This window comes from Chinchilla lanigera, unplaced genomic scaffold (genome assembly GCF_000276665.1).
Source record: "Chinchilla lanigera isolate Chin_1 unplaced genomic scaffold, ChiLan1.0 scaffold00036, whole genome shotgun sequence".
NCBI lineage: Eukaryota > Metazoa > Chordata > Mammalia > Rodentia > Chinchillidae > Chinchilla > Chinchilla lanigera.
Window position 1 is genome coordinate 19,764,649 of NW_004955437.1, and position 26,983 is coordinate 19,791,631.

The following is a 26,983-nucleotide window of genomic DNA, read 5'->3' on the forward strand; positions in this document are numbered from 1 at the left end:
ATGGCCGTCTCTGAGACGCAGGCTCCGTTCCGCTCCCAGCCCTTCCCCTGACCCGTCAGCCTCCAACGCCCACACCTTGTCTACTGCCTGCGGCCCGCACAGGAGGCGGGCCACTGCGCGCACTTACACTCCTGTCTCTGGAAAAATGAATGACCCAGCACTCAGAGGGCTCACATATTTGTTGAATGACTACGTGGATGACTTTGTGTAAATCTCCAGTGCGAGGCACCAAGCCCGAAGTCCAGGGAGCACAGAGGGTCACACCCCACAGCCCTGCAGTGTTTGGGCCCCCATGCTCTGAAGTCTCCTTTCCCCTTCGAGCTTCCCTTTGCGCCCGTGGGGAGCCCGGGCGTTGCTCCGGCACAGGTCTCCTTGAGCCGAGGTCATTTGATTCAGGTTTTGTTTCTTGCCTCCTGGGGCCCTAAATAGGCTTTCCTGTCTTTGCGCACTGCACAGACTTCCTGAGAAGAGGGCGATGGGCTCTTGCTTGCACCGATCAAGCCAGCAGAGGCTATCGAGGGTGGGACTGGTCTAAGCTCCTGGAGGAAGAGTGCGGCCTGGAAGGATGGGGAGGATCTGGCTTAACAGAAAGTGTCGGGAAGAGTAATTAGGCTGGGAGCACAGAGAGCAGGAGGGAGGCTGCTGAGGGCCCGGAGGGGACACCTCTCTGTCCGGGGTGGGAAGTCCACACTGGGACACAGTGGAGGGAGCTGGGTGGAGTGCGAGGGTCCTGATAACCAGGCTGTAGCCATGGAAGCGCCGGTAAAACAAGAAGTACGATGGGAGGAGGCTGACATGAGAGTGACTGGCCTGGCAGCAGCGCTGGCCTCATCAGACTCAAGGGATACACAGGGACCAAGGCAACTGTGCCTCACAACTCGAAAAGCACAGAGAGATGGTGGGGAGTTTGCTGGAGCAAGAGGAACTAGGGCTCTGGGTCAGGCACATCCTGAAGCCAGAAGATAAAGGAAGGTAGGCAGATAAGGTGCAGGTCATGAATAGCTAACATACCAGAGGGGCTGAATAATTAACTCCAGCAAACTGATCAGCAGGGCCTAATGGAATGCAAGGGACAAAGCACAGGTCCCTAACTAAATGCAAGGCTTGGAGGAGGTGAAATGCAAACGAAGCAGCTTCCTTTCCTGACATCAAAGACCCACCTGCAACCAGGAGCATCCCTGCTGTCTCTCACGTAAACTGGTCCCCGAAACTGTATAAAAGGCCAGTGGGGGGCTGGGGATTTAGCTCAGCGGCAAAAGCGCCTGCCTGGCAAGCGCAAGGTCGTGAGTTCGGTTCCCGGTACCGGAGAAAAACCAAAAAAAAAAAAAAAAGGCCAGTGGTCTTAAACACCCACGGCTTTTGTGCTGTACGAAACCCCTCCCTGACAAGTGGGGAGCTCTTTTTTATTATTCTTTCTAATAAACATGCGTTTGGCCATTCCCCACCGCTCGCTGCTTGCTGTTCTGTGGGCTTCAATTTTTGCTGCTCCAAAACAAGGACCTGAGGGCTAGTGGGAGCTGGTTACAATCCCAGCGTGATTCCGGGCTTTGTCACTTACTGGCTATGTGACGATGGATGGGTACTTTAACACCCCTGAGCCTCAACTTCTTACCTGCACACTGGGCATACCTTGCAGGGATGAAGGAAAGGGTAGATGCAGTCCTACAAAGCATCTCACCTGGTACCAACAGAGGGAGAGGCGCTGATGGTTTCTGCAACCCTCTCTAGGGAGGCCCTCTTGGTTGACCCTGAAGTGGGGACAGCCGGGTCACCTCTTGCTGCGGAGTCTAAGAAGCTCTGGTGGGTCTGACAGTCCAGATCAGGGAGCCGCAGGACAGGGAAGGCAGAGCTGCCCAGAGGAAGCCTGAAGGGTCCCTCCATGCTCCGTCCCTGGCACCTGCACCATCCTGGAGGTTTGTTCCCTGGCATCTCAGGAGAACAGGGCCAGACACACAGTATCCACTGGTTTGGGAAAAGGAGGGTAAGGAAAACGAGGGCGGTGCAGGCTGGGGGTTCTCTGAGTACTGGTTCCTTCTTCTGGCCTGATGCTGTCCATACATAGTGCCAGGAGCCTGCTGCCCACTCAGTTCAGGGACATCACCAAATCCTGCACATCACTAACTCACTGGGTGACCCTGGGTCAGCCATGCCTCTCTGGAGCTGAGTTTTGTCATCTAAGAGAGTGGGGCTGTTAGCTGACCCCTGCGGGTCTCTCTAGCCTTTGACAGTCCACGGAAGACTCCTGCCCATTCTGGGGCTGGCAGACAAGGTCTTTTTTTGTGGCCAAGAGCTACGGGCTCTTAGAGAGGGCTGGGTCCCAGGCTCAGGTCTCAGACAGCCATGACTCGTCCTGTGTCACCTTCTAGGAACCTGGAGGCCTCTGCTGGGGAAGCAGCTCAAGACCTGGGCTCCTGCAGCTGGTTGCCAGGGAAACTCTGGCTTCCGGGAAGAAAGGAGCTGGGGGAAGGGAGTGAGCGCATGTTTTGGAGAGGACCCCATGCCCCCATGCCTGGAGGAGCACGCTCCTCCCTCAGTCCTGTGCTTTCTGCTCTGTGACGTCTTTGACCTTTGCAAATGCCTCTACCCTTCCCTTGGAAGGGAGGCACTCTTCGGAGCCCTGCCAGGGACACTGCAGGCGGGGCCTAGGGGCTGCAGGGAGGTCACTGCCTGTCCCCTCCCACTGCCTCAGGCATGTAGCCCCTCTCCCTGGTAACCTAGGGGCTGGCAGGCACTGAATAGCAGCCCACTGGCTGCCTTACCCGCCATTGTAACTTCCAAGGGGGAAGAGCCAGCCTGGGGCTGGGAGGTACCAGAGCTCTCCCTCTGCGCCCCCCATTGCCTGCCCCCCAGAGCGCTCCCAGGAGACTACGGAGTGAGGCTCGCTCCTCCTGCCCTCCCCTTGGTTGCCGCCTCTACAAGCTCAGCTGTCCCCTCCCAAGGGAGGCCCACTCTCTCTGCAAAGCCAGGTCCAGCTGAAGAGCGAGGGGCACAGGCCTACTTGTCGGGCCAGGCTGACTGAGGGTGCAGGGTGCGCAGGGCCCAGGGCAGGGCCAGGCACAGTGGCATCCGGTGCTCCCTGGACCTCCTGGGATAGCTGCGGAGACCTCTCCTCTGAGGAGCTGGGCTGCTGCGGCTGGCTCTGAGGTCAGTGCCGGGGCTGCAGAGGCCTGGTGGGGTGGGGGATGAGACCCTCGCTGGGGATCTCGGGGAAGATGTAGGGTAAGCTCAGACAGGAAAGAAGGCCACAGAGGGCCACAGCTGTGCCGGGACACACAGCATGCTCCTCACTGTCACGGCCCATCTTTGGGGAACTGTAAAGGACAGAAGAAGGCTATAGATGGGTTTGCAGGGTGTGTTCAGAGCAGGGCTCACGTGGAGCGGGGAGCCCCCCACAGCCCGGGACAGTGCCCAGAGTCCTGGAGGAGGCTGCGGGAGCATCGAGTGACCTGGCCCTGGACTTGGACAGTGTCCGTTGTTTTCTAGCATTCCAGACTGCCACAGGAACCACATGCTCACGGCAACCTCCCTTGTAAGGGTTTGTTTGTCTGTTTTGTTTTGTTTTTAATCGAAGCTGGTGCCAAGGCCTAAAGCTCCATTTGCCAGCTTGACAGGCTCTGTGGACTCATCTGCAGGCCCAGAAATACCATCATCTGCGGATGGGGGGCTAGCCTTTTCTGACCCCAGCCAAGCACAGCCAGGGCAGGGTGGAGGGCCAGCTGGGTCTCTCCCCGTGGGAGATGGAAATGGGCAAGCCCTATCCCTCCTCCTGCTCAGACCCAAGGGAACCCAGCCCTCCTATGACACCCAGCCAGAGCGCTCTGCAGACAGGCATCACAGTTTCCAGCTGGGAGCTGGGAGGTGCCCTTTTTCAGTCTGCAAGTGTCAGGAGGGGTGGCAGTAGGGCACGGGTGGGAGGCACAAGTGGGTGGGCAGCTCTGGACGCCCTCAGTCGGCTGGGTGAGGGAGCCAGGAGTTTAAGTCCTGCAGCTGCCGGTGAGTGCCTGGGGTGGGGCAGGGCCCCATGGGGTGGGGGCCTGGGCGCCATGCTCCTCTCCCCACCGCCGCCTGCCCGAGGGGTTCTCCCAGCTACCTGCAGGGCCTCAGCATGACTGAGCCCTCGCTGGGGTTTGGTGCTGGAAACCGACTCTTAAAACTGGAGCGACACTGGGCAGCAAGCTGGGAAGGAGGCCGCTCTGTGGTCCCCAGCGTCAGGAGAGTTTAAGGTCAAACAGAAATGACGAGTCTTCCTTAGAGCCTTTTCTAGATTTCCTGGCCCATGTAGCGTTCAAAGATCACAACTGCTGGCCCACCAGCTAGGCGGAGCCCACGCATGTGTTGTGTTTGGCCTGTGTAGTGTTTCAAATATTTCAAAAGTCATTTCCAATTTTTTTGGAATCAAGTTATTTGACCTTTGCATTCTCTCTCCCCACTTCTTTCTCGCCTTAAATAAATCTGAGTTGCTAGCATTTAAATATCAAGAATATTTGCCTTTTTTTAAAAAAAAAAAATCTGGCTTCCTTCAGGAACAGGAAGAAGTTAGCGTATGGGCCTGTGTTCTGCACCGGCACCATCAGCCCTGCGGCCCCAGCCACGCTCCCCAGGGAGCTGCCCACCCGTCCCCTTTGGTCCAGAGTAACCTGCAAGACAGGCTCTGGTATCATTATCTTCCACCCCAGGCCTATTCAATCAAAAGCTCATCCTGGTTTCCACCTTACGGGACCAACTGACCACTTCCTGGATGGATGATCTTCAGTGATCGTGGAAAGGCCCGGCAGGTGAATGAAGTCTTAGGCAGTGTCCAGCCCACCGGCCAGCTCTTCACAGGCTTACTCCCCACTTGTTCCAGGGGAGGGGGTTGGGAGCCTGAGGGACGGGGAGGTCACGGGGCCAGGAGTCAGCGAGTTCTGGCCTTTGCTTGGCCGCAGTCTCAATGTGGCCTTGGGCTTGGCCTTCCCGCTGAGCCTTGGTGTCCCAGCCTGTCATGGGACAGTTTGGACTGGATCTGGAAGCAACAGCAGGAATGCCAGGGGCCAGGCAGGCAAAATAAGGTGTGCAGAAAGCCTGTGCAGTCGAGTGCCAAGCTGGGTGCCAATGCCTTGTCTAAAAGGAACAGCTGTGGCTGGAGGTGAAATTCTGAAATTTTAAGCAAAGCCAGGTACCCAGGTATTATTTGAACTCTCTCTTTTTAAAAGTCACAATTAAATTAAAAGCACTACAAGGACCTAATGAAACACGCCTGTGGGCCACCCTCTGCCCTTTGTAGGCCTGACATTAGAAAGCATCAACCGACAGAAGCATCTTCTAATCTAGGATGTGCCCCTGGTCATACAGCAAGTTACTGATGTGTTTGGTCCTAGGTCCCAAGTTTCCAAGCCTAAGGCTATAGTGACTCATGAGAACTGATTTTAAAATGTGGGAAGGCATTACTGTTTTGTCTGCGCAGGAGGGGGTAGCAGAAAGAGGCCCCAGGGAGTCCAGGCCCAGGATCACCACTTATCAGCTGCGGGACAAGCCCGCAGGCCTGTCCCCTGGGGAGCCCCACTGTCCTAACCAGTAATGTGGCCATAATGCTATCCAATTTCACAGTGCCCAGCCCCCACCAACCTTCTCCAGGTGTCTCTCCCACCCCAGCCCTGGCTCCTCAGATCTGCCTCTGAGCTTCTGTTTCTTTTCTGCTGCAGGCACCATGAGCACAGAAGGCCCCAGCCTCACCAGTTCCCCAGCCTCGAGTCCCCCGGCCTTCCTCACCGCCCCAGTCACCGCTAGAACTCTTGCTGAGGCGGGGGTCCCGCTCCCCGTGCTCATCGCCCTGGCCTGCATCTTCTTCCTGCTGGCTTCCTGCCTGCTGTTCCTGATGCTCTGCAAGCCAGCCGTGCTGGACCCAAGCCGCCACCGGGCGCACGAGTGCCTGCCCCACCACCCCGCGAGCCCCAGCGAGCCCCGGCTGCGGCTCTGGAAGCGCCTGGGCTCTCTCCGCCGCTCCTTGCCCAGCTTCCGGCATGGCCTGCCTGCCCCTCGACGCCCCCTGCCGGGACGCGATGACAGCCTTGGTGACAGTGACTGCACGGAATCTACCAAGATGTGACAGGGAGTCCACACACAGGCCCCGGGTCCCCAGGTCCCCAGGTCCCCAGGTTCACCTGCAGAACCTCCTGCCTGGCACCACAAGCTGAAGGATGGCAGCCCAAGCAACCTGCACCCCACATGCCCCCCAGCGCTTCTCTGTGTGTACCATCCAGGTCTTTTCTCAGAGGTGGCCCCTGGAAGAGGGCCTTCTCCCTACAGAGCCCCTGCCGCTGCCTGCTGACGACCCCTGGATCACGTGTCAGGACAGATCAGCAGGGGCTGAGCACAGGATAAGAGGCTTCCGTCAGAGGCCAGGCCAGTCTCCGGGAGGCTGGGGGCTGGCCGCCACCCCAGTAGGAGGGGATGGCACTTGGGTATGAGGATGCACTGCAGTGGCTCCGTGCTCCACCCTGGGAAGGAGGCCGCCTCCCCTTGGGTGGGACCATCCAGACCTCTGGGACAGCTGCGGGACCTCCGGCCTCGGCCACACGGGTACAGTCTGTGTGCTTCACTGACTGACCTGTCAATGTGGGCTTCTCAGACGCTCAAGACCCGGACTTCTCTGCCCAAGGTCAAGGCTAAATGCTTTGGTTCGGTCTCCGATCTGGAGAGTGTGCAGCGGGCTTTGTTCCTGCCCCAGAGCCAGCCAGCTAGGCCCCACCCACCATGGGGGTCTGCACTCCACCGGGCTGGGGCCCAGTGCAGCCAGCCAGGTCTTCTCCAGGACTGGGCCTTGAGTTTGCCATGCTTCAGCTTCCAAACCTCCACTGGCTCCCTAATGCCCCCTGGACACGGCCAAAGCTCCTAGCCCGATGTAGGTGCGCTCCAGAACGCAATGTGCCTCTCTAGGAAAACCCCGACTCCAAGAAAACCAAAATCCCTGTCCTCCCTGTCCACCTCATGCTCCACACAGTGCCCATTCTGTGCAGCCTCCTTTGTCCTCCAGCCAAACTGCCCTCCTGCCTGGAACGCCTCCTCTCCTCCTGCAGCCTGCATTATCTTGCCTGTGTCTCTTTCCTCCAAGCCTGGGAGCTTGTGGAGAGCTGGATCTTATCCAGCCCCTTGCTTTGACCTGCTAGCTCCTGACAGAGAAGTATCAAACCTCATTCTGAGGTGAAAGTGGCTCAAGCTGCATGTGTCCTTATCCCCAAAGCAGCAGGAGACCCATTAGGATCCTGCACAACCCAGGACTCTCGTCTGCCCTCTGACACCCCCAGAAAGAAGACCTCTCTCCAGGCAGATCCTGTTGGAAGGGTCATTGCTCCTTCCTGCCTTCCTTCCCTCTCTCCTTCTGGGAGGAGGCACCAAAAGACCTGAACTTCTCCTTGAGAAGTGGGGCAGAAGCAGGGAGCATGTCACGGCTTGTGTGTAGATGTCCCCACCAAAGGCTCATGCAGTCATAGATACAGCTTTTCAGAGACGGCTAGATCTACAGTGTGTGATGCTGGGGTCAAAGGTGTATGATTACTGAATTAGTCCACTGATTGGTTTGCATAGCTCTGGATAGGATGAAGGGTGCCCCACCCTGGGTGTGAGTGCTACCTTCCCTAAGGGTGGGTAACCTGGATAGACTATAATGGACAGCTGTCGTGGTCGCTTTCTACTTCGCTGCTTTGCTGCCCTCCACCCGCCATGAACTGTTCTCTGCAATACCCCTCTGCTAAGCCACGCTGCCTCGGCGCCAGCCCACTATGAACTGAAACCTCTACAAACTGTGAGCTACAGTAAACTCTTCCTCCTTTAACTTTGGGTGTTGGGTATTTTGTCTCAGCAACGAGAGAAGTAACTAAGACAGAGCCCTACATTACTCACAGACTAGGATTTTGGGCCTGAGTAGTGTTGTGTAAATAGAAACCAGTTCTCTGGGGTGCAGGCCTCCTCCCATCGGGCTCTGTTCCTCCTGCCTCTTCCTGGTTCGCTTCCCCAGGGCCTGAACCCTCTGGGTCACCCTCTACTGTCCTTGGCCAGCAGGCCCAGTTTAGCAGAGGCATTCTCTGGGGGTGGGGTGCTGCCTGGAAGCCCGAAGGAGAAGGAAAACCTGCTGGAGGGGGACTCTCAGAAGTCTGGCTGTACCCTAGGTTGGGCAGGCTGTGAGTCCTCGGGTGCCTATCAGGAAGCTATGGTGGCAGATACTAGGCTGGATGGTGCCCCACGTAGTTTTCTGGGTGGTTCTCCAGAGCTGAGGTCAGAGCAGGACCTTCCTCCTGGAGCCAGACTCCTGTACATCCCCAGGACTTCCTGGAATTAGCTCCTGGCTCCCAGGCCCTGTCCTGCCTTCTCCTGGTCTCTGTACCAGGAAGTCCACACCGTGCCTCCCAGCCTCCATCCCACCAGCCAGCCAGCCCGGAGCCCGCCCAGGGCAGGCCCAGATTTGCCGTGCTCGGCTGAGCCTCAGAGTTGTTAGGAAAGCCCTGCAGCTGGTGAAGAGAGTCATTCATTCCTGGCCGCCCTCCCCACCTGGCAACGAGGCTGGCTGGGAGCAGGGAGAGCGGGAGTGAGCTCATTTTGGGGTCCTCCCCCTTCTCCTTCTGAGCCTCTTAGCGGTTGCTCCTGATTGAGGCAAAGAAGCCCTTTCTTCTTCCGCCTGTTACTTCCAAGAAGGGGCCTTGGCCAAGGGCTGTGAAAGCCGCTCTGTTCTGGCCTGGCTGTCTCCCCCAGCTCCTTTCCGAAAAAGTGTGACCTCCCCTCTCCCTGCTCTGAAAGGCCCCTCTGGGTGGGGTGGGGGCGCAGAGCTGTGGGGGGAGGGAGGGTAGGGCCCTCCTGCTTGCTGGGGGACCAGGGCCCTGTCCTCAGTTGACACCACCTGGGGCCCATGCTCCCTGGGAGGGAGGAGGGACTTGGGTGCTCCTTTTCCCACAGCGGATGGCTATTTCTGGAGCAGCAGGCCCGCCTCCACCTTCTCCACCTTCCATGCTGAGTGTGGCCCTGTCTGCCCCCAGCCCACCACTGGCCCCAGGGGCCCACGGCCACCTGCCTGCACGATGCTGTGGCCCTCAGGGATGTCCTCGGGGACGCTGGCCTCATAGCTGCTCTGCAGGAAGATGGGTCGATTGTCGTTCACGTCCAGGACAGTGACAAACACAGTGGCCGTGCCCGTGCGCCGTTTGCCTACAGGGCCATTGTCTGTGGGAGATGAAGGACGGGTTTCAGCACCTGCCCAAGGGGCAGACTTCCTGGGCACCAGGTGGAGATGCACCCTGCTCTACCTCACCTGCACCAGCCTGTGCCCGGTGACTCCCTCTGCAGATAAGGAATATCACTAACAACATCTAGCACTCACTCACATAATGCCAGGGCCTGGGCATGCTTCTAACTCACTCGGTCCTCACAACAGCCCCGTGACTGGGCATTATCCTTCCCACTTCCCGGAGGAGGCAACTGAGGCTCAGACAGGTAGACAGGTTAGGTCCCAAGAAGCTGTGCATGCTTATTTATTTTGGAAAAGGGGTCTTTGATGATGTAATTAAAGATCTCGAGAGGTCATCCTAGGTTGTCCAGGAGGGCCAGAAGCCCAATGTGTTCTTATAGTAGAACAGGAGAAGGCAAGCTTGGATAGGGTGGTCCCAGCACTCAGGAGGCTGAGGCAAGAGGATGGCTTGAGCCTAGGAGTTTGAGACCAGCCTGGGCAACATAGTAAGAGTCTGTCTCAGAGAGAGACAGAGTGACAGAGAGAGAGCCAGAGACACAGAGAGACACAGACAAAGAGACACAGAGAGACAAAGAGAGAGACAGACAGAGACAGAGACAGGGACAGAGACAGGGACAGAGACAGAGAAAGGCAGCAGAGATTTGGAGCAGATAGAAGGCCAAGCGAAGGTGCAGCCACAAGCCTAGGAGCACCTACAGCCACCAGAAACCCACCAGAAACCTAGAGCCTGCGGAGGGACGAGGCCCTGCTGCCACCCTGACTTGGACGTCCAGAACCGGGAGACAATACTTGCTGTTGTTTTAAGCCACCAGGTTTGTGGTGATTGGTTCCAGCAAACCGAGGGCCGGGGTTAGGGACCCGGGTGAGGCACAGATGGGCCCTTCACCAGGGCACCGTCCCAGGCTGCAGTCCACAGGAGACAGGAAGGACGGGGGCCTGGGACACCAGAGCTTTGGTTTCTCAAAAAATTAAACATCTGAATTTTTAGATAACATGTCCTGATTTCTTACTGAGTGTTCACACTTAGCTTATATATAGATCCTTATAGATCATGAATCAGAGGAATGAATGTGCGGGTCAGATTCAGCACGAGGGCCTTCTGCACCCAAGAGCCCTGGCCCTGCTTGGCTTCCAAACCAGAGGTACGGGGGACTCTGCAGGAGCGCCCAGGCTGAGGAGCGGGTGGCAAGGACAGGTGCCTTGGCCCAGCCCGGGGGCAGCTGTGGGTTATCTTCCTGGGAAGTCAGGGCTAGGTGTTCAGGCAAGGCGGCTGCCCGGGAGGAACCAGATAGCAGGAGTTGGCTGGGGACCAAGGGTGATTCCATCTCTTTTCCCAGGCGGGCGGACCACATGCTGGGGTGCAGTTGCCTGCTCCAGGGAGGGTCCTCTCCAAACCAGCCTCCTACCACCCAGAGCACCCTGCCAGCTCGCTCCAGCTGGGACACGGGGCTGGGAGGGCCTCTAGAAAGTCGGACACCCTGTCGGCCTAAAATGAAGCCTGGACTCAGGGATGGCATGTCTTCAGGTGGCAGGGTGGCACCCTAGGTGCAGAAGGCAGAGCGGGGCAGAGGGCATAGGCACCTGGGCACAGCTGGGCTGGGGCAGGACTGTGGCTGCAGGGTGAGATGCAGAGCTCGCTGCAAACACTGAAATGGGCACTCCTGGGAGCCCGCAGGTGCAGGGGACACACAGGCCACACCACACTCTTCTTTCTCTATGGAGTCTTCAAGGGCTCCCCACTGCCTGATGAGCAAAGCCCAAACTTCTAACTCAGCGTTTGGAACCCACAACCCATCCCTCCTGGATGGCAGCCTCTCCTTCACAGTGCAGGCCACACCCTGGATAGCTGTCTCTCACACCTGGGCACACCCCCGCGCACACACACACACACACACACACACACACACACACACACACACAACCTCCCACCTCCAGGTGTGTGCATGAACTGGCTCCTCCCCCCCAAGAGCCTGCGAGGCTTCTGCACCCACTGAAAGCTTGCTTGGCCTTCAACACCATGGTGGGCGCCTTGTGTCTGCCCATCAGCACCTCTGTCCTCTCCTAGGAAGACCATGTCCCTCTGAAGACCCCCCATTCTGACACTGAGGCCTGGGATTCTGGGCAGGTAAGGCACCCCAGCTCCAGGGGTGAGTACCTCTCACTGTCCCTGGCCACAGAGAGGGGCTCGGTCAGGGACACAGGAGCTAACCAGAGCAGATGTGGGCGCTCTGCTGCGGAGACAGAGGAGAAAGGACTTCTGCCCTGCGGCTGCCTCGAACCCAGGGGGTGGGGAAGGCGGGGCAGCTGCAACCACTGGCCACAGTGTGATGCAGAGTGAAGGCAGTCACTGCAGAGACAGGCCCAGTGGCATCACCCAAGCCCTGAATCTGATCACACCGAGCTACCCAGGTGGACAGGTTTTGTGAGCTCATATTGCTGAGGTCTGTTTATTTTGCTTCTAAAACTTGCAACCCAAAGAGTTCTAAGTGACTCAAACGTGATCCCGGATGCTGCTTCCTCCAAGAAACACCCCCCCCTCCCTGACCCATGTTCCTGTCACCCTTTGTGCCTGACGCCGTCACGTCAGCCCTTCGCCCTGTTTGGTTCTGCCTGTGTGGCAGTACAGTCTGCACACTGGTCTCCCCGTGGCCCTCACCAGGTTTCTGCCTCACCGTCCTAGCGTCTCACATACAGCATAGAGGGGCAGCCTCATGGCCCTGAGGACTCAGGGGCATTGGTGCGTATCTGATGGCCCTTTCTCCACTCTGCCTGGAATGGCCACACTGGCACGGCGCACGCAGTGGGCACCTACCGATGGCCTCCAGGACGAGTGTGTACGCAGCCGTGGTCTCGCGGTCCAGGCCCACCACCGTCCTCACCATGGCATCTCGGTAGCCTACGCTGAACTTCCCATCCACGTTCCCTCCTGGGGGAGGAGGAGAGAGAGGCCTCAGGACAGGCAGCAGGGAGAAGGGCCGGCCAGGGGAAAGGGCACCTCGGCTCTGCTCCTGAGGGGGACAGGCAGGACCAGTCCGAGCACACTGTCAGCCTCAGCTTCCAGATGAAGAAACTGAGCAACCCAGCAGCGACCGCTCGCTCGGCTCCCACCTGCCCTGCCCTGGGGCTCTGCTGGGTTGCTGCCTGCGCCCAATGCAGCCTGGGACATAAGGGCCTGGCACTTATGGAGCACCTACTGCACACCAGGCACTCCGCGTGGCCCAGTTCATTTAACTTCCCCTTGACTGGGAAGAAGCGTTCCTCTCCGGAGGCTGTGTGCACTGCCTGGGTGTCTCTTCTGGGCTGACCTCCTCAGGTGGGCAGGAGAAGGTGTGGCTAGTCTTCCTGGGCCCAGGACCCTGAGGTGAGGGTCACCTCTGAGCCGATAGCTCCCTGCACCGTGGCAGGCAGTGTGTCATTCTGGACAGCAGAGGGCACCACTGCACCAAGCTGGGACCAGCTGGGCCCAGGACTGCTCAGCTCTTGGTAGAAAACTGCAAATTCTCAGCAGGTCTTCGGGACCCATCCCCCTCCCGGTGCTGGGGGCTGCCAGGTGCTCCTTTGTCCCGGTTGGTTTGTCCTCAGAGAAAGTCTCCATCCCCTAAACCTCCAGCACTCCTTAGTATATGAAGTACCATCTTCAAAGGACAATCTGGCTTCTAGTGGGGCCAAGAAGGTACTAAGATGCAGTTAGTGCTGATGGCTGACTCTCAGGTCTGATGCTGGGGCTCCTGAGGACCGGACTGTGAAGAGCTCCCTGTGGAGAGGAGGGTGTGGAAAGCAGGCCCGGGGAGCTGGGACGGCACGGGCTGCGGCACCGTCAGGGTGTGCACACTGCACAAGGGCACAGGCACACGTGGAAGGCAGCTGCCGCAGAGGGCGTGCAGAGCGAAGACCGAGGCCCTAAATGGCCACAGGTGGGCTGAGGAAAGTGGAAGACTTCTTCCCACCTCCCCCCGCGGGCCAGAACATCTCTGGTGAGCCAGGCATTGTAGGATGCTGAGAAACCGTCCCCCCGGGACATGACACTTAAGGACAAGTTTGCTACCCCCTGCAGATCCTGCCAGCATAACAGGCATCACACACTGGTGCTGGCCCACCTTCCGTGCTGAGCCGGGCCATGGCCTCATCACTGTTGGCTGCAGCTTGGCAACATTTTTCAGTTAAAACCAATTCACTTAGGGAGATCTAAAGCACTGGTCTCTGTACAGATGGGAACCTGCCTTGTAAGTAAAGGGTCCCCAGGAAGGACAAGGCTGCACTCCTCCAGTCCCTGCTTCATCACCAGAACTTGGGGGCCGTGGGGACCTCAAGCATCCTCACTCCCATCTGCACTCCTGGCAGCAGCTTCCAGAGGTCCCAGAGCCAGAGCACAGCGACCAGGTGCATGGCTGAGGACCAGAGGTGGGGCTGGGCCCCTGTCCCCCACCCCACCCTGCGGCTGTCTGTCTAGGGGATGGAGCTGAGGCCACACCTGTGATGAAGTAGCTGAGCTCGGCGTTGAGGCCCACGTCGTTGTCTGTGCAGTTGAGCCAGACCACGCGGAACTCCCGAGGCACGTCCTCGGACACCGACACATTGTACACGGCCGGGAAGAAGGTGGGTGTCTCGTCGTTCACATCCAGCACTGCGGGCACAGGGGTATGGGGCTAGGCCGGCTCTGCCTGGGACAAGCCGGCTCCAGGGCAGTTGGCTCCAGCCCCGGACATGGAGGAGAGGGATTTCCGAGGGAGTTACCACCCCTGGTGGCATTTGTGCCAATGCTTCCTGGTCTCAGGCCCAGGGCCCCAGGGCCTGCTGGCACCAGGGCTGAGCTGACCAGGGCTCCAACACCTCCCTCTGCCCCGGGGGCTTTTTGCTGCTCTTGCTGTCAAAGGGAGGAGAGAAAATCACAGAGCTTCTCTGCGGCACATGCCTAATACAAATGACAAAGGTGATTCTAACAAAGATGAGGACAGGGCCCACACGTGAGCTCCTCCATGTGCCAGGCTCAAGCCTCACGCTGACCTCCAGGACCACACATGGCCCTCATGCACCCTTACGAGCCAGCAGCATCACACATACTGTGGCCAAGGAGACAGAGCTCATAGCAGGTGGTGATTTGTCCATAGCAACAGAGACAGAAAGAAGGGCTGAGGTTTGGGAGAGACCTACCCTCAGTTTGTGAAAGGGCCCTAGGGAAGATGGTGGGCATTGAGGAGTTTGCCAAAAGGTTTCCATTATGGCTTATGTCTAGATGTCCCCCCAAAACCTTATGTTGTCACAGGTGGGGCTTTTTCAGAGGTGGCTGGATTTAGAGTATGTGATGTGGGATTGATTCATAGTGCATTGCTAGGCTCAAGGGCACTAGGATTAAAAGTGTGAGTGCTATCTGCCCTGAGTAGCCTGGATAAGATATAAGGGATGGAAAGAGTTGAGGTCATTCCTTGCTGCTTTTGCTGTCTTCTGCTTGCCACAATCTGTGCCACCCTGCCTTGGAGCCAGCTGATTATGGACTGAAACCGCTACAAATTGTGAGCTAAATAAACCTTGCCCCCTCTAACTTGGGTGCTGGGCATTTTGTTTCAGCAATGAAAAAAATGTAACTAAGACAGAATTTGGTACCAGAGAAGTGGGGCTGTTGCTATGATTATACCTGACAATGTGGCTCAGGAGCCTTTGGGAATGGCTTGTGGGAAGAGTTAGGAAAGGTTTGAAGATACCAGCCGAAAAAGCAGAGCTGGAACACCTTAGGCTGTTCTGTATGGGAGAATCTGGTTAGAACTCAGAAGACAGAAGGCAGACAGAAACGATGCCAGTAAAGACTGAGCTCAGGAGGTTTCTGCTGGGAAGAAGGACTGCACTGGTTGTTGGAATCTAGACAATATGTGTTATGGCCTGGCAGAAAGTTTGTCTGCATTTTTCTGAGACTGAGATTGAAGGTGGGGGACTAATTAGTCTTACAGAAGAAATTCAAGGCAGTCTAATGTTGAGGGGGTGGCATGGATACTGTTGGGGGCTTTTAGCCATATTAATGTTGAGAATCAACAGCAAAGAGCCCAGCAGAATGATTTAAAACATTGTGAGTTTAGCCAGAAAGGAGGATCCAGTAAAGCTGTGGAGATAGAGCAGAGGAGATTTTGATAGCTGAGAAGGAATAAAAAAATAGAAAAGATAGCCTGAGGACATCATGAGAAGCAGCAGGACTCCACCCTCTGCAGCCTCAGAGTTGCAAAAGTGAAAGACTTTGCTTTAAGAAGAGAGCCCCAGAGCACCATGTTCCAGATAGGGAAGTTGTTGCTTGGGATTTGGTTCATAGGCACTCAACTCTTACAGCCAAAAGAGAAGGAAGCCTGGCTAGTGCTCTGGTTGGCAGCAGACCTCCACATTATCCACATGGTGCTGGTTTTCAGGTGCGGAATGCAAGTGTTATGGGGTCAGGAAGGTTTCCACCCAGATTTCAGAAGAAGGCCTGGGAGGCCATCAGTGTGCCCCTAAGAGGGCAGTGTATGCTTGTGAAGCCAAAGGCACAGTGGAGACCCCAAAAGTTTGAAGAAGCCAGGTTTGTGGATTGTCTGAGGAAAACTGCAAGGAGGGAGCAGAGCCAGCCCCAGAGAGAAGCCAGGGAAGCTACAGCCACCAGAAGTGCTGTGAAGGTGGAGCCACCCAAGCCCTTTGGAGCTTACAACTTGCCACAGATTGGCAGGGACGTTGGAAATAGAACTGTGGGAGTTAGTGTTTGCCCTGATGGATTTTGGTCTTGCTTTGTTCCTATTTCTTACTCTCCCCCTGTTTGTAACTTTTGGGATGGAAATGTCTATTTTTTTTTTTTTTTTGCTGTACCGGGGATCGAACTCATGACCTTGAGCTTGCCACGCAGGCGCTTATGCCACTGAGCTATATCCCCAGCCCCAGAAATGTCTATCTTGTGCTATTGAAAGTTGGAAGTGTTTAACTTTCTTTTCATTTGTAGAGGAGCTTACAGCTGAGTTTGCCTTAAATCTCAGAAGAAACTTGGGATAAGCAGTGCTGAAACTGTTAGGATTTTGGCAACTCATGGAGATAAATGCCTTTTGCATAAAGGAATGTGCACAGGTCTTTGGGGGCACCAGGGATGGAATGTAATGGCTGTGTCTAGATGTCTCCCCAAAGCCACATGCAGTCAGGTGGGGCTTTTTCAGAGGTGGCTGGATCTAGACCACCAGTGTGACACTGGTATGGATTCATGGTGCAATCTAGGCTCAAGGGCACTAGGATTAAGGGTATGAGTGCTACCTGCCCTGACTACCCTGGATAAGGGATAGAAAGAGCTGTGGTCCTCCTTGTTGCTTTGCTATCTTCTGCCCACCAGGAACTGTTTCTCCTCTGTGATTCCTGTCTGCCGTGCCACCTGGCCTTGGAGCCAGCCATCTATAGACTGAAACTCTACAGACTGCGAATTAACTGAACATTTCCCCCTTTAACATTGGGTGTTGGGTATTTTGTCTCAGCAACAAGAAAAGTGGGGGCTGGGGATTTAGCTCAGCAGCACAGTGCCTGCCTGGCAAGTGCAAGGTCATGAGTTCAATTCCCGGTACCGGAAAAAACAAAACAAAACAAAACAAAAAAAATAAGCAATAAGAAAAGTAGCTAAGACAGTTTCATTTCCCTTAAAGATTTTTCTTCAGCTCTGCATGCAAGGCCTGATTTCCCCAGGCACAGGGGGATTTGGGGTGACCTTCACAGATGACCCTGCCCAGGAGAAATGACAGCCTCACCAATGACAGGTTTCTGTGAGCCTTGGAGAGACTGCACATACTCCCTATCCATTGTCGGCAAAGAAGGAGGGGTCCCCAAACTGGCACTAGGATAACAGGCAAGCACTGGACCCACATCTGGCTCTGTCCCACCATCTCAGGCCTCAATGAGACGGTCCACCCTATGATGGCTGCAGTCGCCAGTATGGCACAGACGGGCCTCATCTTGCCGGTTAAGCAGTGCATTTATTTCCCTGGTCCTATAGCCACAGCCCAGGCCAGTGTCCCCATCCTGCCCTGAGAATTAAAGACAATCCTGAGCAGATGAGAAATAGCCCTACACCCACATGCAGTGGAGACCACAGGAACTATCTGGAGAGCCCCATGGGGCAAGGGGTCTTAGAGAGTCCAGGAAACCCGCAGCCCTCTTCCCAGGGCAGCACTACCCTTCCATCTGGACCCAGGGGTTCCACACCCAGAGGACAGGGTGGGGACAAGGATTCCCAGCCTGTGTGGCATGGCAGAGACAGGCAGGCCTTGCTGTGTGCAGCGCTCCATTAAGAAGGGCACCCACGCACCACCCTGGCCCGGCACCACCCAGGGCCCCTGCTCACCACGAATGGTGAGGGTGCTGGTGGAGCTCTTGGTGGGTGTGCCCGCGTCACTGGCCACCACCCGCAGCTGGTACTCGGAGATGCGCTCGCGGTCCAGCTCGGTGGTGGTGAGCACCACACCGCTGCTGCTGCTGATGAGGAAGTCCATGCGGGGCCTGCCCACCTGCATGCGGTAGGTCACCAGCCCGTTCAGGCCCTCATCCAGGTCAATGGCCACCACCTGAGGCAGGGAGGTTTGGTGTGAGGGCCAGGGACACCGGGGCAGTGCTTCCCGCCTAGGAAGGGTCCCTCCTCCCCTCCTCCGCACCCACACATGCACGGGTGCACCAAGCACACCCGCTTCCCTCGGAACCCCAGGCTGGCCACTGTCCTCAGTGTCACCGCCCAGAGGCTAAGGGGGCAGCAAAGGTGTCCAGACGGGCTCTGGTCCAGACACACTAAGTGATGCTCAAGAATCAGAGTCCAGGCCCCCACAGCTAACCTGCTGCTCTGCCAGCTGTGTCTCTAGCACCTCTGGTCTCCAAACTCTGTAGCACCCCAAGACCCTTCTTCATCCTCCGTCCCCTCACCCCCACCCTAGCTTCCACAGCTGCACGACTTAAAGACCCTGCTGTTATCCGGACCTCAACCTCCAGGCCACTCCACCAACAGGCTCCCCTCCTGCTTGGCTGGGACTTATGAGACAGAAGCAATACATGTCTGATGAGGCCGGGACTCTTCTTTGATTTTTTGAGCCAGGGTCTTGCTATGTAACCCCAGGCTGACTTTGAATTTGAGTGATCCTCCTGGTTCAGCCTCCTGAGTGTTGGGACTGCAGATGTGCACCACCACACCCCGCTCAGGATTTTTAAAAAATTATCTGAAGATTTCATTTATCAGTTCATCTCATGAGAGTCCAAGTGTGGGCAGAGCTCCTCCTCAAGCCCTGTACTGTTTCCACTGGCGTCTCTGGTCCTGATCAGAGCCACCCCAACTCAAGACCCTGCTGTGCTGGGGTTTTACAGAATTGCATTTAAGATACTGGAGGAGACCAGAGTTGTAGCAGTGGTAGAACCCTGGCTTAGCGCATGCAAGGCCCTAGCTTCCATCCTCAGTATTGAAAAAAAAAAAGACATTGGAGGAAAATGTGTAATAATGGGTAAAACAAGAACTCTGAACTAAGCCAAGATCCCTACCACTGGAAGGCAGTGGACTAATTCACATCCAACAAACTGGACAAGAGGCTATCCTGACTCAGCTTGAATGCTTCCCAGGTTGGGGCTCACTATTTTACTTTATTTGTACATGCTCTAATCCCTGGAGAAAGTTCTGCACACCTAGCAGAAATCTTTATTGGTTGTGGTTCTAGATGTCACCAGGGGACCACACAGCTCTTGTCAGAACCTCTCCCTGTCCCTGGGAACTGTTTCTAAATTGAATGCTCCCCGGCCAGCACGTGGGCCCTCCTCATGTGAACTCAGGATTGGCCCCGGTGGGCGGCTCCGTTCCTGCTGTCTGTGAGCCCCAGAGAACTGGGCTTGTGGGGTCATTCGCCCTTAACCCTCCCTTCTTTCTGGGCCTCCTTGGGGAACAGCTGCTGCGCTCTGGATGGAGGGGCCCAGTCAAAGCAGCTGTCTCCCTCCTTTGACAGGTGAAGAAACCGAGGCACAGTTGGTTGCCCACTCTGCTAAGGTTGCCCACTCTGGTACCCTGCAAACAACCCTGTCTTCTTTGAGTGAGAGCAGACTGCCCTGATTCTGCTGCCTCTCAAGTGTAAATCACGACAGATACAATGCCCACCACGGCTCCCTGGCAGTCCCAGGGCCACGCTGCTTTCTCTGTATCTGGCTGGACACCCACAGCTCAGACAGGCAGGCACTTCTGTGCCCTCCATTCCACAGGCTCAGAGAGGTGAGGAGTGTGTGCCAAGTCACACAGCACACCAAGCACACCCGTGTTGGACTGGCATCCGCACACATGCTGGTCAGACTTCACAGCTCATGCTTTTTGGTTCCATCTTGATTTTTTTTTTCAGCACTGGGGATCCAACCCAGGGTCTCTTGCATGATAGCTAAGGACTCTACCACTGAGTCACACCCCCAGCTGTAAAGCCCAAGCTCTTGACCATGAGGGCCTTCCAGAGTTTCTACATACAAGAATGACAAAAAGTACAGTGAACATGGTTATCCCGTCATTCTTGCCACTTGCTGAGGCAGTTCTGGAAATCCTTTTTTTTTTTTTTTGGTTTTTCTCCAGTACCAGGAACCAAACTCATGACCTTGCGCTTGCCAGGCAGGCGTTTTTGCCGCTGAGCTAAATCCCCAGCCCCTGGAAATCCTTTCATGAGTGCCCTTAGTTGTACTACTGTGGCCACCTTGATGTCCCGAATCATCTCAAAACATTTACCTTTCATGGTCTTTTTGACTTTGGGGAAGAGCCAGAAGTCACCTGGTGCCATATCCAGTGGATAAGGGGGTGAGGATGCACTGTAATATTTTTATGGGCCTGCCTTTCTATTGGATGGCATTTGGCAGCAATGTTCATCATATTTTTGATCAAAACTCGCAGACACTCGGGAAAGAGGACTTCCAGAACTGCTTCCGAAAGCAGCAAGAATGATGGGCTGAGTGTGTCCACAGTGAAGGGAGGGTTTTGAGGGCGATTGGTGGCAATGTGTCTTTCACTGTAATACATTTTCTGTGGATTTAAACATGCACTGTCTATTGTGATCACCTCTGGTAGCTCCCCACTGGCATTATCTCCCGGAAGCTGCACCTTCAGAGCCTCCCTAACCAGAAGGACAATGAGCAGGAGGCCAAGGGCCAGGCTCAAGGTAACTTCTATACTTAAGGTCCCCAGCTGCCTTGGGGCTTTCAGGAGGCCGGGAGATGGGTGCCCATCTAACTGTGTCCTGGAGCCACCTGCAGGGTAGGGGCTTTGCCAGACCTCCACGACCAGGCCCTAGGAAATCCTCTGGCTTGGCGTCTCTCTCCCCTCACGTGGGCCGTTCCCCAGCTCCTTCTCTCCCTGTGGTTCTGCCCTTCTTCTCTCCTGTCGTTCCAGACGGGCTCCATCCCCTTTCCCCAGGGCACCCGGTCGTGACCAGTCCCCCAGGCCTGGCGGCCTGTGTGCGCACTCCCCAGGGCCTGCGTTGTGACCCCTTCCTCCCCTGCAGAGAGCTCAACACAGGGCACACGGGGTGACCTGCTGCCACCTGCTGGCTGGCGGGGACAAGTTGGACTCCTCACCTGGTAGACGGAGACCCCTGCAGGGGTGCCTTCGAGTACCTCGGCCACAGAAGGCAGGTTCTGGAAGGTGGGGTCATTGTCATTGAGGTCCAAGAGGTTCACAAACACCATGGCACTGCTGGTGGCCTTCAGGGGGGGTCTGCCACCTAGGGGGACAAGGTAGAGAGGGGATCATGGAGGGAAGGATGGGGGAAGGGAAAGGGAGACAGGAGAAAGAAAGGTGAGTGGGAGAGGGTGGCAGACAGCACCCCCACACCAGAGGCCCCTCTGCCGACCTTGTCCCCCGCCTGGTCCCTGTCTGTGGTCCTCAGGGTGCTCTCAGGGTCACACCTGGGATGTGGGCATTACTCCACCCTAGCGCTCTGACACAGCCCTCCTGTTAGGCCCCAGCTCCCAAGGACCAGGCACCGGGTCCCAGCCCAGAGGGTCAAGGGCCACCACCCAAGCGAGGAGGGGCTTCCTACAGTCAGTGACAGAGACGACGATCTTGCGCATCAGCTCGGCCTCCACGGGGTCGGGGTTCTCTCGGTCCAGCATGACGTGCGTGGTGCGGATCTTGCCCGTGGTGCTGTTGAGGCTGTAGAACTTGTTGGGTGGCTGGATGCTGTACACCAGGGTGCCGTTCTCCCCCAGGTCTGGGTCCACGGCCACCACCTGTCCGGGGAGGGAGCAGACCCCTTCCCTGAGTCACATACCCGGCGGGGCACCGCCTGCCCAGGAGCAGGGAGGTCAGAGGCTACAGCTGCAGCAGGAAGCTTGGGACCATGGGCCAAGTCCCATGTGGGAGTCCCGTGTGCAGAAGTGGGGGTTGTGGCCCTGCCCTCTGTGATGACACCAGCTATGGCCTATCTGATGGCACCTGTGACAGTTAGTGCCCAGTGTCTATTAGGTACCAAGGCCTCTCCACACCCTGTCACAACCTTATGAGCTGAATACCCATAATTATGCCCATTTCACAGATGAGGCTCAGTGATGCTCCCAAGGTCTTAAAGTCAGACAGCAGCAGAGCTGGTATCCTGCCACAGCTCAGGGTCCCTCCACAGCTCATGCTAGCAGCCAGAAGGCATCTCACAGACACGAGGTGACCTGCTGCCACCTGCTGCCACCCAAATGCAGGGGCATTTGGAGAGCAGCAGCCCAGCAGGACCCTCGTGTGGAGTGCGGCTGGGAAGGGCTTAGGAGTCTGTACCTTGGCTGAGCGCTGGAAACTGGGTGCTGTCACTAAGCCCTCCCTCCCTCCGGAGCTTCTGACTGTGGGGTGATGTGCAAAGAATCGGGCCTCCGGGACACCGCGCAACAGACCTGGGCTAGGCCCCTGCTTGGAGGGGACAAGACAGCCCGGAGAGGCACAGGCCAGACTCTAGGTCCCACAGCCCCCCAGGCAGCCCCAGCCCCAGGACGGCAGTGCCCCCACGCCCCAGCTTCCTGCCCTGTGCCGCAGAAGCCACTGAGGACAGGGAGGGCGAGACCATGGCTGGGGAGGGGGACTGCGGTCACGGGGGCCGCATCGGGACGTGTCATTCTTAACTCCAGGACACTCGGCGACGCCGGCGGGGCCGCGCCAGGCCCTTCATCTTACTTGATGTGGGGACTTTATGCTTTGGCAGCAAAATCTGTCCCTTCTCTGGCTTAATCCCCAGCCGGAGGCGTCTCTAGGGCCACCAGACCAGAACAGACAGATGGGCTGCCCTGCCCCTGGGCCCAGGGAGGCCGAGGAGAGAGGGCCGAGGCCGGGCTGCCCTTCCTCCGAGGCCCTCTTCTAGAACAGGCTGGGGGCACCTGAGCGCCACACCAGCCTGTCCCTCCTTTTCCTCCCAGGCTTGTGGACCTAGGGCTGGGGGTCCCCACCTTCCAGGCCTGGCACACCCTTGCCATGCCAGGGGCACACTGCCTTAGTGCCCACGGCCTCGATGCCACCCCCCATCACCCCTCAGGCAGGAGATGAGGCTCTGGGGCACATGAGGCATGATTCAAGCCAGGCAACCATTTCCCCGGGGTCCCCGTGTGTCTCGCTACAGTTAGAGGGGCAGCGCTTGTATTCTGTTTTTCAGGGTGGGGAGACTGAGGCTCAGAACACAACGACTCAACCCAGGGCAGCACACGAGGCCGCCTTCCCAGGGGGGCAGCTCCCTCACCGCCGCAGGCCGCAGGCTGCCTCCTGCCTGGGTGGGGAGCGGCTTGCACGCGTCCCTAGCTGGGGTGACACTGGCTTCACCTCTGGGCCCCTCCCTGGCTGTGCCCGGCCACGGGAGAGAGCAGGGGGCTGGGACCCGCCCATGGGCCCCTGCTGGGCGATTCCGCAGACTCTCCCCACCTTCCCCTCATTCATTCCCATTGCACGCTCGTCATTTTTCTCCTGGCCTGACGGGGAATAATTCTCTCCCTCTCCCTCGCCTTTATTTTGCTGGAGGCCTTTGAAAGGCTCTAAATCAATGCCCATCAGACAGGTCCTTGAAGGAGGCCGCGGGTGCCGGTGGGGAGAGCCGGGTCACATGCTCCCCTGCCGATGGAGACGGCTACCCGGCAAGTGGGCGGTCTGGCCCCGCCAATGGGCTGGCCGACTCAGAGGACGGGCACACACTCGGAGAAATCACTGGACGGATGGCCTGGAGCCTCAGGTCTTGGGGCCAGGTCCAGTGTGCCCACTAGAGGGCGCCCTTGGGACAGCCTGAGCCTTGTGCCTAGTGTCCTCCAGCCGAGGGAGCAGCCCCAGACAGAGGAAGCTGGGGACCGAGTGGGAAAGGGACGAAACTCAGATATTCATATTTTAAAGTAGTCTCAACACCCACAGTGTGCCTGGCAGTAAGGGTAAACTGGCACAAGAGACTGCAGTGGAGAAGGAAGCTGATGATGGCGACAGCTGCCATTTATTGACCATTCCCAAGTACTGACGGCAAACAACTCAGTCAGCCAGGAACTTTTACTAGCCCTGTCTTTTAGAGGGGCACAGAGAGGTTAAGTTACTTAACCACAGTCACACAGCATGGAAGAGGCATAGCTGGGATTAGAAGAATCTAGGCCTTTGGAACCAGAGGCTGCCCACACGATTCCCGAGCAAGCTCCCTCTTCATAAGCCAGTGGCCTAACAAACAAATATGCATACTGTAGGATGGCTGTGGAGCAAGTGTGGAGAGGGGCAGAGGGCACACTTTGACCTTGGACAGGTAGGGGAAACTGAGCCAGTCAGGGAGGAAGCAGCTGGGGGAGGAGAGGAAGCAGAGCCTGCGGGCGGCGGGAGTTTGTGTAAAGGATCCGAGTGGGGAAGAGCTGAGCTGCAGGATACAACATGCCAGTGTACGCATTGTGTGCGCATGTATGTGCGCATGTGTGTGCAGCTGCACACGTGGGTGTGGGGGCAGCAGGACAGAGGTGGGCTGGCCCCGCTCGGAGAGCACACGCTCTTTGTCACGTGGCCCTCTGGGCAGGTCCCTCGCCACAGCCGCCACTCACCCGGTCCTGGCCACAGCCCTCCTCACCGTGGCAGGTGGTCCCGGCGCCCTCAAAGGTATCAAAACCGCACCTGTGCACGTACGCAGGCACACAGACGGCACACGGAGGGCATTTAAAGGGTTTTTATGATTACTTCTCTTGGAATGATTTGGATATGCCCACTTGTTTAACATGCAAGCTTCTTGATTTCTGGTTTTCTGGCAATCCGTGTGTGTAACTAGGAATTCCACGGAATCCTGGAACATTCTCAAGGATTCTAGAAGGTCTAACTTAGATGTTTTCCTTGGGTATAATGAAATTTCCTATTACTAAAGCTGCTACATTACCTTTGGCAGATGTTTAATAAGACAAGTTTTAATTTTGATTTGTGTCTCCTTTCTTTCTCGCTCTCTCTCTCTTTCTTTCTCTCATACTGATACTAGGGATTGAACCCAGGGCCTTTACACAGTTACATCCCCAGTCATTTTTAATTTTTTATTTTCAGACAAGGGCATTCTAACTACCTAAGTTGCTCAGGCTGGGCTTGAACTTGTGAACCTCCTGCCTCAGCTTCCCAGAATGCTGGAACTACTGGTATACACCATTACACTTGGGGATCTTGCTCTTTTTATTTTGAACTTTTGAGTCATTACTTTCTTTTTTAGGTGAAAACATGACCACAGGGGAGTGCAGTGCTCCGGTGGCTGTCCTTGTGCCCATGCTGTGCCTGGAGCAGCCACGACACACTGTCCTGAGGGGCACACACATCGCCCGCAGAGGGGAGGAAGGGCACATCCTGGGCTGTGAGGTCTGGTGAGATGGGCTGTGGTAGATCTGAGAGGAAGGGTGACCTGAGGCTCCCTGAAGATAGGGAAGGCCTTTGTTGCCTCCTGTACCCTACTGTGCCCCTGCGTCCCGCATGCACGGCACATGCTTGGTGCTCACTAGGCCTGCAGAGTGAGGAGGCCCTGGGCAGCAGCCTCAGCCCATGTCACGCCTGCCCAGGGCCCGGGAGGGTAAGAGAAGCCTGGAGGCCAGAGAAAGCCACTGTGGATCAGAGCTCAGAAATGCCCAGACCAAGGACATCTCCACCTGCGCCCTTCTGCCTTGCAGGTGGACTCTGATCATGGTGCCTGGCTAGGTCCTTGGCTGGGTCCCTTGCTGGTGTCCCAGGCAGCCAGTTCCTCATAGGCCACTCCCTCGCTGCTCCAGTCCCCTTCGGGAGGAAGTCCCCAGGAGCATATGCTAAGGCAGAAGTTGACAGGAGTCTGAGGTGGGTTTCCAGCCCCAGCTCCAGGGGTGTTGGCCCTGGGCAGGCAGAAGTGGTTTGGGGCCAGGGCCCAGGTGGCAGTAGAGTGCTCACCAGACTGGTTGCTCTGGGGTCGGGGCTTGCACACCTGGGCCTGGTGAAGGAGGGATCCTCCACCAGACTTTGAGAAAGCACAGACTCCAGATCCCTGACCCCTGCCCAACAGTACTGGATCTCGGGGGTGGGAGGCTCAATATCAGCTGAGAACCCCTCAGCAGAGCATCGATATGCCCCAGTGGTCAGTAACAAGGCTACCATGAGCTGCCAGCATTCATGGCCATCTCAGGGCTGGCTGGGTGGCAGAGGGGCTGGATATTTGGGGACCAGAGGCTGACAGATGTGAGTCTTGGAGCAGAGCAAGTGGGGCACTTGGCCTGCCCCCTCAGCTGCCCTAGGATGTCAGAGGCCTACTGCTCTGCACCCCTCCACCCCGAGCAGCAGCCCTGCACACAGGCACTTGGACGCATGCACACAGTACATGCAGGTGCGAACCTGGCTGGTCCTGGGCCAAAGGATTCTGGGAGTGACCTTTAACCTCTGCTGGGCCACCCTGGGCTAGTGTAGAGGCAGAGCTCTGGGTGGGCAGTCTCCTGAGGGCTTGGCCAGATCCTTGGGTCTCAGAGCAAGTGTGGCTATGAGCTGAGCCAACCCCAGATCCCTACTACTGTCCCCAGGCAGCTGGCAGCTTCCTCTGACAAAGCCTGATGCCAGCTAACACTGGAGGTAGGGGTAAGATGTCTGCCACCTCAGACTCCCTTTCACCATGTGAGAGACCTCCTACAGCTGCTCCAAGAGCCAGCACGGGGAAAACAGCAAGTCCACCAGCCCCTACAAGCTGGCCACCAGGTCGAGAAGGGACACACCCACCCTTGGCGGGGCAGCCTGGCAGTCCCACTGTCCTCCCACCTACCGTGGTCACATCGGAGTCTGGGGGTGTCATTTCCACCAGGTTGATGTAGTAGGGAGCATCCTTCCAGGTCGGGTGGTTGTCATTGATGTCCAGGAGGGTGACGTTCACCTGTAGAACCACAGGGGGCGCTATGGGACTCACTGGCTGCGAAGGGTACAGTCAGGGCCCTGTGGGGGCCTCAGAGGTTTATGGGGCACCTAAGCCTCAATCCCCTAAATGTGGGTGCCTTGGGCAGGGCCAGGGCTTTTGAGGACATGATGGTGCCAGGTCCTTTCCAGAGGAGAGGGGCTTAGTACTGTCTCGTTAGGAGGATGAGGTGACCCCTGAAATCCTTGCTGTGACTGGGGACTTTACTGGCAGGGCCTGGATCACACAGAATCTCTTGAGCTTCCCAGTCTCAGCTGAAAGACAAGCAATTTCCCTGCTCACCTGCCACCAGGTGAATTATTTATAGGGTTCTGATTCCTATTAGCAGGGCTTCCCTTGACGGAGGAGGGCTCTGTGGGGTCTTCTGCCAAGGCCCCAGCCAAGTGACACCTACCAGGGCCCAGCCCCTCTGGCTGGGCAA

At 57.0% G+C, this 26,983-nt stretch overlaps 2 protein-coding genes across 11 annotated transcripts in view; one reads left to right on the forward strand and one right to left on the reverse strand.

Annotated features, from left to right (window-relative positions):
• Positions 1 to 26,983, reverse strand: part of Cdh23 (cadherin-related 23) — a gene marked incomplete at its 5' end in the record, with an annotated part of 360,927 nt that overhangs the window by 80,857 nt on the left and 253,087 nt on the right. For all 7 annotated transcript variants that reach the window (XM_005390029.2, XM_013516828.1, XM_005390030.2 and 4 more), the window contains 7 exon segments: positions 9,041 to 9,189; positions 12,027 to 12,140; positions 13,686 to 13,838; positions 17,541 to 17,760; positions 20,768 to 20,913; positions 21,232 to 21,421; positions 26,416 to 26,523. In XM_005390029.2, coding sequence (XP_005390086.1) covers positions 9,041 to 9,189; positions 12,027 to 12,140; positions 13,686 to 13,838; positions 17,541 to 17,760; positions 20,768 to 20,913; positions 21,232 to 21,421; positions 26,416 to 26,523 — 1,080 coding nt within the window.
• On the forward strand, positions 2,747 to 7,799 carry LOC102004321 (chromosome unknown open reading frame, human C10orf105). 4 transcript variants are annotated; one of them, XM_005390023.2, is made up of 2 exons: positions 2,747 to 3,144; positions 5,682 to 7,799. In XM_005390023.2, exon 2 carries the CDS (start codon positions 5,687 to 5,689, stop codon positions 6,083 to 6,085), a length of 399 nt encoding a protein of 132 aa, XP_005390080.1. In that variant the 5' UTR covers positions 2,747 to 3,144; positions 5,682 to 5,686; the 3' UTR covers positions 6,086 to 7,799. The 4 variants fall into 4 exon arrangements, with proteins under 4 accessions (XP_005390080.1, XP_005390082.1, XP_005390081.1 ...); XM_005390025.1 differs by lacking the exon at positions 2,747 to 3,144 and adding an exon at positions 3,501 to 3,529; XM_005390024.2 differs by lacking the exon at positions 2,747 to 3,144 and adding an exon at positions 3,826 to 3,993.